We start from the raw sequence: 18,429 nt of genomic DNA, 5'->3' as shown, positions 1-18,429 counted from the left end.
TCTGGACAGCGTGTTTTCTTGTGTGTCATCAACCTTCCTGTTGACTTTCCAAGTGTCCTGCTCAGCCGCCATCTTGTTTGGATGAGAAAGTAGCCTGCATCATTTTTTTTTACTTCGATGCTGTCTTCGTGAAGCTGTCTACTTTGACATCTTCGTGAAAATTGGAACGAGGCTTAAGATGGCTGCTGTCTGCTTAGCTGTCTACTTTGTCATCCATGGCGAGTATTGGAACACAGCAATATATTCGCGTGGACAGCGGAACCGCTGCCCCGAGGAGCCGGAGGAAAGTGGACGCGCGTGACGTTTTGACGGCATCGCCACCATGGGAGAGCGGAAGGAAAGGAAACTAGATACACAAGTGCTTGGAATGCTGACAAAGAGGGTGGTGTGGACACAGACATGGCCAAAGCAAGTCGGCCTTTGGGCTAAGATCCGATGGTAGTACAGAGGAAGGAGGAGAAATACCAGCCTGTCTGGCAGTACCTGTTGCAAGAGTACCAGAGGGTGTCTGTGGAGGCAATCGTTGTCGAGGCATTTGGATTGTGGGACCCTAAGAACGACCGAATCACGCACTGCCTCTGTGGCCGTAAATACCTTGCAGCCACAAATGCCTGTGGCTCTTTAAAAAGTTCGCAGTGAGAGAAACGATTGCTGCATCACACAACGTTTATGCTGAGCACATCACCGACAAGTGATGGAGAATCACTAGGTAGACACACACTACACTGACACACACTTCTATGCCAGCGCAAAAACTTCCTAAATACCCAACAAACACTAAATGAACACATACCTTCCTTCCTGCTCCAAGACACCGAACTCTACTGCAAACAAACAGTCCTTTTTGGGAGAGCAGTAACAAACATTCTTTCAAAAACATCTTTTCTTACCCTTATGCCTGGGACCTGCTTGGGTCCCAGGTGTTGTGACAAGGGTAGTTCAAACTACAAGATAGGGGGTTAACCGAGGGGAGCGGTTTTTATTAGTCATATCATAAGAAGCCAACAAACACTGACGCCAAAGACAACATAGGGGAAATTACTTGTGCTTGATAAAGAAACGATAAATTAATGGAAATGAAAGTGGATGAAGAAACAACTTGCCACAGGTGGGGAAAAATTCCACAACCTTAGCATTTCGCGTGCGATGCTCCACCAATTGAGCTACCGCGGCACCGTTTCCCCATCCACTTTCTTGGGTATTTATGTTTCCTAGTAGAACCCTGGAACTGTTAGCCAGCGCCACCACTCACAGACCTTTGCGGCAGATGTGGAACACCTTTTGTGAACATGATCTTTTTGGGTGGAGGCAACCAATCAATAAACCCCAAGGGCGCATTACAGCTGTACGCAGGCACTGCCATAGCAAAGTATGTTGTATTTACACCCATCTGAACAATATATGCCCAAAAATGTCTGTTGTAGCCGATAGTCCATTAAAAGCTAACTATGTTGCATTGACAATAGGTGCAGACCAACCTAAGTGAGGAAACATTGGTCCGTTATATCTGAAAGTATGTTGCATGCTATCTTGCACCCAGTCCATTCCTGTTGTAACAGGCATGGACTGCATGCCTATAACGAACATCAGATGTGAAGGTATTTTCGTGTCGGATGAGACTTCACTGTAGCGTGGTTCACCTGCACACACATTGCAAGCACATATAGTTGCACATTGCTCATGTTCCTGAAGAAGTGTGCAATATGAATGAAAATGATGCACACAAAAATCATGGTACCGCAACACATAACACCTAACCTTCTCCAAGAACACAAAGCCTGCCCAGGTAAACAACTGTGGTGTGTATAAGTCATGCAGACGCACCACATGACAAATGCAGCTAGGTTAAGCCAAACAGTTACCTGTCATGGTTGAGCAGCATGTTGGTGAGGTCATGGAAGAGGCTTGGATTAGTTGGGCTGAAGAAACCACTGCTGATCTGGTCGATGGCCTTCTTCGCTTCTGGCAGCTTGTTGTAATAGTCCCAGGCATTGTAGCTGCAGCAAGAGTTCATGACATGAGACACATGTTCCACGACAGCCATGAATGGACTGAACAGCAGTAGAATGCAGGACGCTCAAAATTTTAAGGGGGAAAGCTCCCCTTAAAGACAGGAAGCTGGCCCAAAAACAGTTCAGTTTTGTTATTTACAAGTCTCCGAAACCCTTAATTTTCATAGGATTCATACCACAACATTCCGAGACCCTTCATTTTCATAATAATTTGTGTTACGTCACATGACAGATGCTTTGAAATGTATTTTCTTGATTTATCAGAACAATTTTGACACACTTGTAATTTTGGACAAAAGATAGCTTCTGCTCTATTTTAGCTATTGCAATTCTTTCTTTACTGAAAATATAAATGCATGCAGTATGCACTAAGCACAATTTTAGCAGAATATTTTGTTCAGAAAATGTTTTAATTAGTCGTGTCTCACAAGTCAAGATCACAATTTTTCCAAGAAACTTTGATGGGCTTCCACTCTAGTTTAAAACTGACCCATTATATTGGTTACTACCTTAGTGCGCACCTTAGAAGTCTAACACAATTGCTTGTTGGCCTAGTTGGTGCTTGCTAAAAGGCATGTTTTTTTGCTGCAAGGTAAAACACACACAAAAGGAAGACACATAAACACATACTTTTGTGAGTGTTTTAACTTGCAGCAAAAAAAAAAAAACGTCATTTAGAAGTTCTAGATTATTTCTCTATTTTAACCCATGTGCTCGGTTTCTTTGTCTAGATTCTAATTTACCTCTAGGCAAAAGTACCCAGTTTCTACGGTATATCAGGTACCACTTGCCCTAGGACAAAAAAAGATACAATTTCGGTATCACCACATCCAGACATACAAGGTCCGCAAATATGGGTAAGATTTATCCATAAATAGTAAAGCTGGCATTCAAGTGTAGCATCCCCCCTTAAATTCCAACATACTAAGCTGTTCCTGAATGTAGGTTCTTAGGAACGGTAATGCAAACTGCTGTCACCAGGTTTGGCTGTTTAAAGTAGGCCGACCACCTCTGCAACCAAAATAGCAAAATATGTTTGGCATCAGCAAAGACGTATGCCACATTTTCACGAAACCTTTGTGACCATGTGAATGTAACATGAATTTAATGTAATGTTAACGTGAAGGGGCACTTGGCAACTCATTAAATGTTTTTTAATTGTATTAGAACAAACTCGCAATATGCGATCCAACAGGGGTTCCCAATGGTCCGTGATTTTGTGGGAGGCCTTGCGAGACTCAACCTTCGAATCTCCTGTCGGAAGCATGGATGCGCGACATGCTTATTAAAATATGTGCAGCTTGGAACAGTCAAATATGACTCGACTTTCCAGTGACTGTTCTTCCTGTTTGTGTAGACAATGTTACAGCGAAGAGAGCACATTCACTATCATTAAACAGAACATGGAATACAGGGTTTGTCTGTAAAGTAACGAGACTGGGTCTGGTAAAAAGAACTTATTGATCCGATCAGTACATATCAAAATTCTGCAAAGCAGTCTCCTTTGAGCGTCGATACACACTGCTGATGCGATTCCTACACTGCAAAGGATCCCTGGAAGTCAGCTGCCGTAACCTCTTTCAGAGACTCTGTGACAGCCCATTGGATGGCAGGAACATCACTGAAAAGGTGACCTTCCAGGCTTCTCTTGTGCTTTGGGAACAGGAAAATGTGCCAGGCTCATATCGGTGCTCTATGGTGGCTGCGGCAAGGTTGCGGCCCCTATCTGGGAAAGGTAGGCGGTGCCAACGAAGACGGTGTGGACTGGAGTGTTGTCGTGGTGGAGCTTCCAGCAATCGGCAACCTTTGGCCATTTCCGTTTGATGGCTCCGTGAAGGCACTCAAGGACTTCTTTGTAGAGCACAGCAGTGACTGTTCATCCCGAAGGTACAAATTGTTTGTGGACCACCCTACACTTGTCAAAAAAGACAACAAACATTTTCTATACCTTGGAATTCGACATTCTCGCTTTGTTGGGCCATGGGGAGTTCGCGAGGAGTTCGCGGTGTGTCACTCCAAACTTTGGCGCTTAGTTCTGAGGTCATACAGTAGCACCCATGATTCGTCGCCCATTATTACACCATTTAAATATCCTGTTCGCTTTCTAACTGCATCAACATCTCACGGGAAATGTCAACTCGTCATTGTTCTTGTTCATCACTCAACACTTTTGACACCAATTTCGAACACACCTTCTGCATGTTCAAATTTTCAGAAATAATTAACATGAACCATTGTTTCGCACATGTTGACGTCTTCGGCAATTAATCTGACACTCAAACGACGGTCAGAGTACAGGAGGTCATTTACTTTGGCCATATTTTTGTACAAACCACTTGTCGAAGGGCGTCCACATCGCTCCATGTCTTCAATAACCTCCCGTCCGTTCTTGAACTGACTGAATCACTGGAAAACCTGGGCCCTTGACAGGGTGTCGTCTGTGTAAGCCTCCTTAACCAAGGCAATCGTCTTAGAAGGTGAAAGCAAAATTTAATTACGTACCACTGCTCCAGCGAACGCTCCATTTTTGACGTTTTCTGCAGTGACAAAAACTCTAAAACAGCTTTCGCACCACTTCAGATCCTCACTGTGTCAGAGCTCGGACGTGACTGCCGCCTGGTGCGTTACTTACCTTAAAACCGCCACCACAAATCCCGCCTCCGGGGAGCGCGATACTGGGGTGACTGCAGCGCCACGTGGCAGGCAGTCTCATTACATTACGGACAAACCCTGTACGTGGCAAACTTCTGCTTGGTTTGTAACAAATGGCACATTCATTAAAAATAATCACAGAATGAATTTTTGCAGGCAGGAAACAACAAGTAGCCTCCACCGTCACCCAGCCTTTCTGCAAAGAAGAAATGGAAACTTCAGGTACAACTGTGGCTTAGCCAGAGAGCAGTCTAAAACTGTTTCCCGCATTTGGGCTTCTGGTATTTGGAGCTCGCATCCAAATATAATGCAAAGGCGTTTTTTTCTCACAAAGAAATCTTGTGTTACCATTCGTACAAATATAGTAAGCAAGTGCAAGTTGTCTTTCACCGATTCAGCAGCTCTGCACACGAGTGACTCATGAAAATCAACGAGAGTCAAACAGCACTCACCCCCTCTTCTTGAGGTCTTCAACTTCTGGCTCGGTCATTCCAAAGATGAAGATGTTCTCTGGGCCCATTTCTTCTTGCATCTCAACATTAGCACCGTCCAGGGTGCCAATGGTCAAAGCACCGTTCAGCTACAAAAAAAAATCACGTACGTAAAACATTTGTAAAGAAAGAAGAACAGACCATCCACACAAAGGCACTGCTCAGAATGCCATATTTTTTCGTACATAACCTTCCCCCACATATAATTACATATACATATGTACATATATACAATGTGCATATAACCTTCCCCCGCCTGTAATTGCAGTCATTCATAAAGTTGGTTGAAGCGTTGAAGAAACTCACACACCCACATCGCCACCTAGGAGCAAGTGTCAGAAACATTATGCTCAGCCATAAAGGTGAGGTGCAAAGGCAGCACAACACGATGCATGGACACTTGACATGAGAGGTAAAAAAACACAATGAAAAAAAAAAAACACCCCCGTAAATGAGAAGAAACGGACAACAAAGAGGTGCATATTTATGTTGAGTATACACCAACTGGGCTCACAGCAAGTCCTGATAATGGGCACTGCAATGACCAGAAGCTACAAGTGCGCTAAACTGAATACAGTCGCCGACCGTTTATTCGGACCTCACGGGGACTGCGGAAATGTCCGAATAAACAGGTGTCCGAAAAAGCAGATTAAGAAAAAAAAATGAAATCCTTTATTTCCACGCACTTATTCGGGCTCTGCAGTAGGCTTGAAGAAATCGTGAGTGCGCCGTTGCACGCTGTGCCGTTTACGCGCAATCAGATAAGCCTGAATCTCGGAGAGGGTCGAACGGTCACTATAGGCGGCTGAAAGCACAGTCACTGCTTGTGCACATTCCGCATGCGACAGCAGCGTAGCACATGGTGCGTCATCTTCCGACTCGGAGTCATCGTCCGGCGGTGCAGCATAGAGAATGGGTGCAGCAGAAACCTGACGAATGATCTCGCCGTCGTCGAGTTCTGCGCATGTCAGTACAGCAGTGTCAGCACCTGTGAAACTCTCAAATGAGACGGTGTCCGGAATCGCAATGCAACCACTGCGCAGGTCTCGGCAGAACTTTTTCCGCGTCAGTAGGGAGCACATCGGAAGGCGACAAATCTTAGGCCCCCCGGCACCCGCACTGTCGGCGCCATTAGACACTTGACGCGATGTTTCCGTACGCCGCGTTGGAACACCGAAACCTCGACACAGCACACAAAGCAAACACTATCGTGCCGACACCAGTCGCACAAACGAAAAACGCGGCCTGCTCGCATCGTCGTGCGCGAAAGAAACAAATCAGCTGCTGGATTGTCTTGACATGGCTTACTAAGCTGAAACCGGAACTGCTGTACGGCCATTCTATCGAACCAAGCAGAAACGATGATGATGAGCGGGGATTTCCAGTAGCGCCGCTTCATGGGGCAGCAAGGAGGCTCCGTTCAAAACAAAAATGGCGTTCAGCAAGTCGAACTATGCGCCGGTCAGAGTCGGTGCATGATGCCCTCGATCGAGTTGACTCAAGGAGTGTCCGAAAAATCAGACGAGAGGCTGCAAGGTGTCCGAACTTTCGGCAGTTGTTATACATTATGGTCTATGGGGAGAACGGCGGTGCCGCGAAGCTGACCGAATAATCGGGCATGTCCGAATTTTTGGAGTCCGGAAAATCGGTCGGCGACTGTACATGTAGACCACTCCAATGGCAAGGTAACAAGAACGTCAGAGGAAAGAGACCAACCATGAACTTCATGTTTCCGGTGCCTGAAGCCTCTGTGCCGGCAGTGGAGATCTGTTCGCTGAGGTCGGCGGCCGGGATGATCTTCTCGGCCAGGCTGACACGGTAGTTCTCCAGGAAGATCACCTTAAGCTTGTCCCCAACCACAGGGTCGTGATTCACCACATTGGCCACCGCGATAATCAGCTTGATGATCTGCTTTGCTATGTAGTAGCCCGGAGCCGCCTGCATCATCAAATCAAATCAAATTGTAGGGCCTACATCTCAATGCAAAACACTGGTTATCAGGAATGCTGTAGTAGGTGGGGGGTACCGGATTAATTTCGACCGCCTGCGATACTTCAATGTACGTTAACCTTTGCATTCTGACCCCACTGGAGTGTGGCTACTGCGACAAGGAGTCGAACCCACAACTTTGTGCTTGGCAGCACAACGCCATAGTCACTAAGCTACCGTGGATATGCCTACATCATCCTGCATAGTGCCTGTGACAACCTCACTTGGCATTCCAATCAAGCACGCCGACTCTGATCCTCGAAAGCACTGGAGCGTTCTTCAGAATAAGTTAACAAAAGCAAGGAATGAGACGCCAAAGAATTAACTGAAAGATAAGAGATCCAGTGCCTCTTGCATGTGTACCAGAACAATTTCCATTTGTTTGGTTTTTGCTTACCGGTAACGCAACTGCATTTGTATGCCAAGAAGCCGTACAGTGTCCGACTTTAGCAGCAAATGGGGGTAGTTGGAATCTCATGCAGAAAGCAGCAAAAAGCTACAATAATAACCTATGCAGGTTTCTCGGATAGCCTTTGCACAGATAAAACAGTGGCGCTTGCTTTACTGTTGTCCAACCAGCAGATTTCCACTGAATCTGTCGCCTTTTCACTTGGCTATGCTCTGCCAGCACTACTGTAGTTTGCCATCATCTTTTTAGCCCACTTCATTCCTGCGACAAAAACTTGCGGAATCTTGCCAGAGTCTCTAAATAGTGAAATGGTCTGTGCTTTCACAGCTATGATGAAAGCTGCTTTTTCATCATAGCACAGACAAATGGCACCAATGTTTCATTACGGCAAAGTCAACATCTTCTGAGGGGCAAAACATGAACGAAACAAAGAAAGCAAACTGTGCACCTTTCCACCAATCATGATGGTACGTGGCACGAAGGGCGCCGAGGGGTTTGCCTTGATGCGGTTGTACAGGCAGATGATGTGCAGGCAGTTGAGCAGCTGTCGCTTGTACTCGTGGATACGCTTCACTTGCATGTCGAATATGGACGATGGGTTGAGCTTGATGCCCGTCAGCTTGTGCAGGTACTCGCACAGCCGCATCTTGTTTTCCTGCAACCCAAGTAATCAGCATGGACCCGCATGATACCGCTGTCGGACAAATTCAGTGCCGCTTTGAAAAAGTGCACTTCTCTGTTAATGTCATTCACAGGCTGTCACAGGGTAACGTTTAGTGACACTCGCTGCATAATGCCGATACGATGGAACCCTGTTGATACATTCGTTTCTGCTGCATTTTCCAAGCTGCTACATCGTGATCTCAACCCAAATCCCATTGAATATGTCGTCAATCTGTAATGTTCCCACATCTTACATTGCATTTGAACGTGGCGATCCCGTAAATTTAGCAATGCAGCCAGCTTGTACGTTGCGACAAGCGACTGGCACGTTGCAACAAGCAACCAAAGTTTGCAATAAGCGACCAAAGCTGCACGAGCCAGGCGCTGCACAGAGCAGTTTGCAAAGTGCCCCAAGTGAAATGTGCATCAGTTAAAATCTACAGGGAACTATGCACACTAGACCAAGATTCACCGAGCACAGGGCTACATTTATTTTGGAGCTCGCTTCACCGCAATAAATATGTGTTGTGTGCTGAAGCACATGCAAAATAGTGCTGTCGAGCATACCAAGAATTTAAAGAGGCCACTGTCACTAACCATTGGAAGTGTCCCTTAAGTATACATGCATACATGCCATCCCCGGTCACAATATGAGCCTGAAACATCTAATAACTATGCTGACAGCCATTCAGAACTGTTTCTGAGATAGCTGTAGATATTTGCAACCTTCCTTATGGCTACGTTTTCCAGGATGCTACTTTTTTTTCCCCAGGATCCCTTGAAAAACGCATCAATGGAGTTCTACGGTATATAATGCATATCGCTAGTAGAGGCCTTTGTACTACCAATGGACACAAAAATAAACTGATGATGATAATGAATATGCTAATGTATGAACTCACTTTGATATGTCAAAGTGTGCAGCCTCAATAACAGTGCTCCAAAAATGAAATGAAAGTCATTGAAGGGTCAGCTCTAACTCTGAAAGCAGTTCTTTAGCTTTCATATGTTGTAAATGTCTCTGTGCCATTTGCAATAAAAACCAGTACTGGAAGTTCCCAATGCTTTGCCACTGTCAGAGCTTGTAACACAGATATGATTATGTAAACTATTCATCTTGGATATAAAGTCAGACGCACGTGGAACTGTATTAAGGTGGCTTAAAGACATTGTATATTTCCTTTCTTTTTACAAAAATTAATGCCAATTTCATTTAGACAAATTCGCCGCCACGGACTACAAGAAGCACACGTGAATTTCATTTTGAATACTGCAGAGTTTACATGAAAATCCAGAATACAGCATTGACATGCCAACCCACCATGCAATTCTACAGCTTGATCTCCATTTTTAGGCCAAGAAAAGCACATTTCACAAGAAACACGAGAAAAGTTACTTAATGCTTTCAGCTAATTAAGGTGTGAAGACAAAAAATGACTTTTCCATGTCAAAATCAGAATCTCATTATGAATCACGCCCTAGTGGGAGACTCCAGATTAATTTTGACCACCTGGGGTTCTTTAATGTGCACCTAAATGTGAGTGAGTACACGAGCTTTCTTGCATTTCGCCCCGCCCCCATCAAAATGTGGCCCAGCGCAATGCGACAGCTACTGGACAACTGTGGCCAGTGGCTTAGTCAGAAATTTATTTCGGGAGCAGGGGGGAATGTTCTCCACCAACAGCTACCGCTCATCTCTCTCTCTCTCTCTCTCTCTCTATATATATATATATATATATATATATATATATATATATATATATATATATATGGAGGATGTACACCAAACAAAGACAACTCACATTCCCTGGACAAGAATGCTTTAACAGCGAAGATGCACGATTTTGTGTTGCCGAATCAACACTTTGCTTAACTGCTGACAAAAGTGTTTCATTACTAAGGCATGTGGCTACTTCACATCAAATTAGGCTATCACCCTTATGCTATTTTTTAAAGTGATGATATTAAAAAAAACTTAAATTTAGTTGACGAATTGATGCATTTATATAATATCAATGACCTAGCTGGTACATGACTTGTAAAGACAAACAGCACTAAAAACGGGGCCAAACAAAAGCAAGACAGCACACTATCATCTCTCTTCTTGTTTGCAGGCCAGACTTGTTGCAGTCCACGTAACAGTGGATATCATTGTTCTTTTCCAGCCAGATCTTCTAGTGAGTGGTACGGCCACGGCTATGCATGGAAGAGGGCGGCCACCATTTTGAAAGTCACCTATCACTCAATCACTCTCTCAGCATTGGTCGCCAACAGCAGATGGTCGCAGAGCAAACTTGCTGTACTTCGACTGATTTTTGCCTTTTCACGCAGGCGAACTCGCAGTTCTTTTTCGCAGTGCATCACAAGAAAACACCGAGTAAGAGCACTTGGCTTCAATTGGTTTTGCTTTGCTTGGAATTGCACACTTAATTCGTAATACTAACCGGTACTAGCACAGTGATTACGTTTCTTACATTCTATTGTTCGCTCTTTTTGTTCAAAAATGCATTCTGTTTGTTTCCACTTGTAAGAAAAGAGGTTAATCTATTTTTGCCTTCAAGAACCTTTCTATTTTCCACACTGCGGCGCCCTGAGCGCTCAACCCAACGCTGTCTGCGTTCGACCCAATCCTCAAACTCTGCTGCTCCTCTAAACCCAAGAGCAACCGACACAACGCGGCTTGGGGGCCTTGATCCTTGGGCCCCCAATTATAAAACTCTCCATTTACCTTCCAGCTCCTTTCACCAAAACACTTTGCATATATTTATCAAACTTGCAGGAAATGTCCAATAAGAAGTGTATCATGATGTAGGCAGCATGTTTTACACATTGCTAAATTCTGCAGTGTTTTTCATTTTGATGCACTACCATGGCATGCACAAATGCGTACATAGCACTTGAGGGGGTTAACATTATGGCTGTGTGCTGACCCACAGACTGTAGGGGTATGTAAGACAGTGTCTCATGTATGAATTCACAAAAGTGTCATTTCATACCGTTGTCTTTTAAAGCACATGCTAAAAGTCATATGCATGATTTTCCTAAAGCACTTGTTCTTTTCTTTCTTTTTTTTTTCTCAAGGAGCACCGACCTGCTTCACTTTCTGCAAGTCTTGCAGGAATGCTTTGTCGTTGACCAGAGGCTTCAGCTTGGTCAGCTGCTCCAGGTGCACGATCCAGCCATCGCCAATTTTCTGGGAACAACAGATAGGAAGGCGACAACTTGAAACCCACCAGAGCTGATAGGCACACTGAGTCAGTTTCGGATCAGACGTCTAGAGTGAATTGAAACGTAGGGCTGTATTTCCTTTTCAAAAGAAAGAAACCTAGGTCACTGTATAAAATTCATTCACAATATTGAATTTACATTTAACCGCGCTGCTCGCATTAAATGCATCTCTCATATACAGTAGCCGACCGATAATTCGGACTTGACGGTGATAGCCAAACACTCCGAATAATTGGGAGTCTCAAATACTGAACTTGCCAGAAAATGAGTGATGTTATCACACAAGTCGCAAAAAAAGGCGTGCCATAGTCTTGGATCATCACTTTCAGGTGTCCGGTACCTACAGTTTCCCGTGACTAGTGCAGGACGCGTCGGCATCTACGAGCGATGGCATTCTTGGTACAGTTCCAAGCATCCTGTCTTTTTACAATGACGAATGTTGTCTACCATCGATGCGTCTGGTGCTAATCACGTCAAATATTGCAAAGTGAAAGTATCTTTGCATGTGATCGAGAATACAGTCCAAATTTGTCAATGCATTGCTACACACATATACGCTTGCCTTTGTCCTAGACAGTCCCTTGCCACATTTTTGAAGTGATGCCATTTGTTATGCTATTCTTTTTCACGCTTCATCAGTCAGAACAATGGTTTGTGCATGTTAACAGGATCAGCTGGCCACGTGGTAGAGTGCCCGCCTCGGCTGCGGGAGGGGATATGTTCGATGCCCACCGCCGCCAGGCACCCACTGGTTTAAATGGGCACAAGTATACCCCGCCTGCTGTTCTGCTCTTTTCAGGGGTGGTACGCTTGGGAAAGGAACCTGCACCCTAAATTCCTGTCGAAACCCTCATGAGCATTAAAAAACAAAAAAAGGTGACATTTGGGCCACTCACATGGCAGCCATTTCCCATGTGGCACCCCAAATGCACCTACTGAAGTGGGGACGCCTTCGGATTTGAGACAAACACTCCTTTCTAAGTGTTGAGGTCCCATAATGACTGAGCACCAGGCTGGGAGTGTGCTTGTACTTATTTTACCGGTTGGGACCCGGTGGCAGCACTTGCAATTGCCGCAGCCTTGGCAGATGCTCTTCAACAAGGCCATCTGTGGTTGGACAAGAGGCACCTAGGGAGATCTCTATTGGGCCCTCTCTTGAGATGTGAACCCCCCCCAAAAGAGCCAAGTGCCAGGCCAGAGAACATCTCTACCATTAGAAAAAACTGGTGTGTTTCCAACGAAACCGAGATTTGAGCTCGTTGCCCCCCGCATACAAGATGGATGCTCTACCACTAGGCCACTGCTGCAGCTATACCAGTAGGCCGGAATATGGCAGACCATAAGAGTGGCTTAGAATCAAGCGGAAAGCACTGCTACAAAATTGAGGCCTTTATCTCAACCACTGTCATGCTGTCATTACAGAGATAAAAGTAGTACAGTCAATGCATCCACCAGATCTTATTCCCCTGGCAACATAACAAAAGTTGACAGCACTATAATGGCTGACTGATCATGTATTTCTTTGCAACAGTCACTGTTTGGCATTTCCCTCATGCAGACATCAAGGGCTGACTTGGCACCACTTGGCGTTGCTTGAAGAATTTGCCTGGAACCGTGTTGCGATGCAAGACATAAACAATCACTGTTTACGTGAACGAAACTCGCATGACAAATTGTGCATGTAGCCTTTACGACTTAAGTGTCTTGGCTTGGCTTGTCCTGCAGTTTGGGAACGGTCAGCGACTACTACCATTGACGCATCAAAACCAGGATATAACTATTTCTGCTCAACTCGGTGGCCAAACTAGCATACAGTCGTGCACTTTCAGTCCGAATTATCACACCGCGCACTGCAAGGCGTTCAAAATGTCGGTCGGTGGAGCTATTCGAATAATCAAGCATGTCGGAATTATCGGGCGGCGACTGTAGTTGTGTATCAAATGAGATAATACATACCGCAACCATTCCTAGAAAAAGACTGCCACAATGTGGCTGCAAAGGGCGAGGCTCACATCGGCAATGAGATCGGCCAGACTAGGGTTGCAGAGCAGGAGCCACCGGCGGGGAGTAATGCCATTGGTCATGTTCAGGAAACGCTCGGGGTACATCTCGTAGAAGTCCTTGAACCTGCAGTTGCCAGCAACAGGGGATGCATTTCTTAACAACGCTTTCAATGTTTTCCCATCCCTTCCATCCTTTGTCATTGTCATTGTTTGCAAGCATAATGCTGAGCGCAAACTATTGCTGGCATCAGCCATTTTGTGCGAATGATGAAAAGTGAATCAGATCAAAGGAAATGGAAATCACACATGATACAGTCCCAGGCATGTGTTTCAGCCGATGCTCTTCACTGCAGGCATGCAATAACACTCACTAAGGCAGTGTTCCAATGCTCACCGTAGACAGCTAAATAGATAGCTCAGCAGACAGCAGCCATCTCAAGTCTCGAACCAATTTTGACAAAGCTCGCAAAAAAGGCAGCCTTGTGAAGACAGCAACCAACTCAAAAGCGATGGAGGCTTCCTTGCTGTCCAGACAAGACGGCAGCTGAGCAGACAGCTTGGAAACTAGAAGGGGAGGTGGCCTTCGCTCAAGACAATGCAGTAATGGTTTTTTAAGTGTTTAATGCAGGCTATGTTTTGTTTTCACAGGTTTGGAGACCAAAGAAGTTAAAATATAGCAATAATATGCACTTCACTTCACTTTTTCTTGTTGATGCGACATGAAATCACGTCTCAGATATGTGTGCCGTATGTTTCTACCTACTTAGGTTGGAGGCTGTCATTTCGGCTGTTAAAGCACTGTCTCCAATGCTGGCCAGAAGTGGAATGCACCCTAGGACCAGGAGGGGGGGGGGAGAGATAACCCTTTTGCTGGCACCTCCTCTCCCTACTGCCCAAATATAACGCTGCCTGTCAGTGCGGTCGCCCACACACATTCACACCATGCTATCTCGCTGCAAGGCTTGCAAGCTTTTCGAATGGAGTCATTCAAAAGGATTTACTCACGAACACATAAATGCGACGCTTGTGTTTCATTATTCTGCACCCTGAACTTCAACATGGATGACAGTGCGCATGACACAGATCAGTGACAGCAATACCGAGCAGCGAGTCTCAGCGTTTTGTACAGTATAGGTTGCAGAAAACGTTAGCAGCGGAAGTGAAACTGCTTGTTTGCAAATTTGCCCACAAAAGCACCATGAAATGTTTTTCTTCACTGGCACAGCCAATATAGTGTACATTCATCAGAGGACAACAAGTCAACACAGCACCTAAAATAAATATCTAGAAAAAAAAGCTCCATAAAAGATCTAGTGTTTCTGCACCAAAAATGACAGGAACAAACTACAGATAGTCAGAACACAATGCAGAAATGTATCTCAGCAGCACCATAAAATGTTACTGAGCATTGTAATTAACCAACAAATTTACTTCAAATTACTGCCAGGCAGCTACAGGGCACCAAGTGCAGAGGTAGTGTTCTACAATAAGAGTGGTGTCCCCAACAGCTGCAGGTGGTCGTTGTATTCAAGTGGCGCTACAGGCCTGTGCTGTGCACTCCTGTAATATGTGCAGAAGGTGTGGGCACGTGACTAACAGTGCACTTTACAGAGCATTGCATTTTCCCTGCCGCGTACAATGAACCAGAAAATAACAACACATTGCATCTTGAATTATGGTTTTGCATGTCATTCTTTGCATAACGATGAATATATAGAGTATAAAACCAAACCTGCTTATAACAATACCGGTGTTAACAATATATCGGATATAACAATGAGCATGCAATGCACCATCAACTTTTGTATGTGTTCTAAGTCGAAACAAACCACTTACTACAATGCTCCCATGCCACGCTTTGGGTCATAATTAAATCTGGCTTCTGGGTGTCTGCGCCGAAAGAAAAAAAAAAGAATGCAAAATTCTTGAAAACGAATGTTTAAAATGCAAGCCGTCGCATCCACCAACACACCTCACACTTTTGCTTTGCCATCACCACCACCACACCCTTTGTGTTGCACACCCCTCATGGCATGCCTTTGTCGCGTCACCAACCTTGCATTTTTCTTTCGCCCCTCCAACATTGACAAAGTGAACTTGTGTCTATCAGAAGGGTGGGAGAGGGGTGCGAGAGGGCGATGCACTGAAGGCATGTTGCGCAGCGCAGGGGCGGGTGTGGTAAAGGCATGTGGCACACAGATGAACGCAGAGGCTCGCATTTTTTTTGTTCTCTTCCTGGATTTCATTTTTGTTTCCTTCTGGCGCAGACACCTAGCAGCCAGATTTAATTCTTATGGCCAGTAGTGCAGCATTGGAACATTGTAGTAAGCGGTCCATTTTGCCATGTAACACATGCAGAAGTTCACATTGTCGCGGCTGCTCATTGTTGTAGGAGTATTGTTCAAATTTGTAATGCCAAAAGTGGGTTCAACTGTACTTCTTTGTTTAATTAAATGTACGTTTTTTTCCCTGTGCTTCTTTCATGCAACCGGGTTACAACAATGGAATTTTCTTGGCATTTAAGTATTGTCATAATGAAGTGGGTTAGACTGTATATATTAGTTGCATAGTGCCTATTGGCTCTACCAACAAAGGTTGTTCAGAAGTAGCGTGATGACAGGCATAGTTCTGGCTCATCTCAATTTGTGCAAAAGCAGACAGCTTTGTCATCAAACCGCAGTTTGCGGCATGTACACTCACAGGCCCTTCTTGAGAATCTCGGAGTGGATCTGTGCCACACCGTTGATCTTGTGCGAGCCCACAATTGCCAGGTGAGCCATGTTGACGCGCTTCTCGCCTTCTTCCTCGACCAGCGACATACGCTGCATTCGGTCGTGGTCCCCGGGGTATTTCTTGCTCACCTCCTGGAACAAGAACACTCGCAAATTGACCGGCGTATGGTGGACCCAGTTTATAACGACGGTTAGATCAGTACGCCAGACAAAAGGGTAGGCGAACAGTGGCATAAGCATCCACTGTCTGGTGAAGTCAACCACACAGTAACGCTGTATTGTCTATGCTGCCGTATAAACCATGCACAGTCGAACTTTGTTATAACAAAGTCGCATTGGAAATGAAAATGCCTCATTATATCCAATATGTGTTATAGGCATATATTAGTAACAGTCGACTTCCGTTAAGTCAACCCTGATGGGGCCGACGAAGTTCATCGAATTATCTGGCGGGTTGAATTAAACAAGCTGGAGTAAAAACGCCAGAACACACCGTTCATTATTTTGGCAGTACTTGACCAATCCCGACACACACCTGAATCAAGCGCACACCCACTTTCCATGTATCCCATGCAGAAAACTAAAGTAGATTCACATTTAAGCTCCTAAACAAAATAGAAATCTAATGCGCACCTGATTTTTTTTTTTTTTTTTTGCAAGTGGGCAGGGGTCTAATGTGTTGCACATTGGCGGCCAGCTTTCTAAAGTCACCTTCGCCACATAGTTTTTTTAAAGTCAGCTTAGCCGCAATATATTAGTGTTATGCGGTAAAGCATACAAACGCTGCGAATGCAATTCGTTGTTCAATTTTCTCGAAAAATACAGGCGCGCTTTAGAATCGATTAAATAACGTGATAATTGTGAGCTACGGTTATAGCTTGAAAATCTTCCTGTGGCAGGCGAAAAATAAGCGTTTTACGTGGGAGACGGAAGAGAGGAAGGAATAGATGGAAATTAAGACAGGGATGTTAGCCAGTTCTCAGACCGGTTGGCTACCCTGTGCTGGAAAAAGGGGGTAAGGGGAATAAAAGATAATAGAAATGAGATGTTACAAAAAAAGGAAAGAAGAGCAAAAAAGAAAGGGGGGAAAGGAAAGCAGAATACAGCACTGCTTAAAGTCTGTCTCTAGGACTAGTTCTCCACAAGAGGTGCAACAACATTTCCAAAGCCTTCTGTGCTGAGGACGGTCTCGGCCAGTGTTCCAGGACCTTTTCCTCCAAGAAAGGCCATTTGTCAAGACTATCCAACACACTTGAAAGTTCTTTCCTGGGCGCACTGAAGCAGGGACACTCACAGAGAAGGTGGGCAATTGTTTCCTCGCACCCACAGTTATCGCATGTAGGGCTGTTGGCCATTCCGATTCGAAATGTGTAAGCATTCGTGAAGGCCACGCCAAGCCACAAGCAGCACAGAAGTGTCTCCTCAGCTCTATACAGTCCTGATGGAAGATGTAGCCGTAGGTTCGGATCCAAGTTGTGGACACGAGCGTTGGTAAATTGTGTTGAGATCCACTGTGAAAGTGTAAGTTCACGTACAAGCAAACGAAGCACTGTAGCTGCGTCTGTTCTGGATAACAGTATAGCTACACAGTGGAGACCATCATGAGCATATCGGGCAGCCTCGTCTGCACTGTTGTCTCTGTAGATACCACAATGGCCCGGTATCCACTGATAGACTATGTTGTGTTTTTTCTCTCTTGTGTAGTGATGAAGAAGTCTTATGTCAGCGACTAATTGTTCATTCAGTCCATGACGAAATGGCGACATAATGCACTGGAGAGCAGCCTTGGAATCGGAGAAGATTTACTATGTCTGTGACAGTTCTTCAATTATAAATTCAAGAGCAGCACAGAGGGTGGCATGCTCTGCAGCTGCCAATGATGTAAAATGCGACGTCTTGAATTTTATGGTGACGGACTTCGCGGGAATAACCACTGCTCCTGCTGAGCTTGCAGAAGAAACTGAACCATCTGTGTAAATGTGAATACATCTGTGTTTCTCATGCAGGAACAGTAGTGTGGCTTGTTGTAGGGCTAAAAATTACTATTTTCTTTTCAATTCCAGGAATGGTTAGGAGGGCTTTGAGCGCATGTAGGCATCACAATGGTAATGGTGGTCTAGCTGCAGGCGTGAAGTTTGAGGGAAGCACTGAACGATGCGAAGCAATAAGATCACTGAACGCAGAGTGTGGCCTAGAAGCAGTAAGTGAGGCAAGGTGGTGTGATGGAATCCGGGTGAAATGCCTGATGTG

General features: G+C 45.0%; 1 protein-coding gene across 2 annotated transcripts in view; it reads right to left on the bottom strand.

Annotated features, from left to right (window-relative positions):
- LOC126533903 (glycogen phosphorylase-like) overlaps positions 1-18,429 on the bottom strand; it is a 60,949-nt gene that overhangs the window by 5,867 nt on the left and 36,653 nt on the right. For both annotated transcript variants that reach the window (XM_072289305.1, XM_072289306.1), the window contains 7 exons: positions 16,148-16,311; positions 13,457-13,571; positions 11,308-11,409; positions 8,002-8,208; positions 6,872-7,093; positions 5,117-5,244; positions 1,863-1,997 (listed from right to left, as the gene is read on the bottom strand). In XM_072289305.1, the coding sequence (XP_072145406.1) occupies positions 1,863-1,997; positions 5,117-5,244; positions 6,872-7,093; positions 8,002-8,208; positions 11,308-11,409; positions 13,457-13,571; positions 16,148-16,311 (1,073 nt within the window). The remainder of the gene's footprint in view (positions 1-1,862; positions 1,998-5,116; positions 5,245-6,871; positions 7,094-8,001; positions 8,209-11,307; positions 11,410-13,456; positions 13,572-16,147; positions 16,312-18,429) is intronic.

Source organism: Dermacentor andersoni, chromosome 7 (genome assembly GCF_023375885.2).
Source record: "Dermacentor andersoni chromosome 7, qqDerAnde1_hic_scaffold, whole genome shotgun sequence".
In the NCBI taxonomy this organism is placed as follows: Eukaryota; Metazoa; Arthropoda; class Arachnida; order Ixodida; family Ixodidae; genus Dermacentor; species Dermacentor andersoni.
The sequence above is the reverse complement of the archived record's forward strand: the minus strand, read 5'-3'. Positions and strand labels throughout refer to the sequence as shown.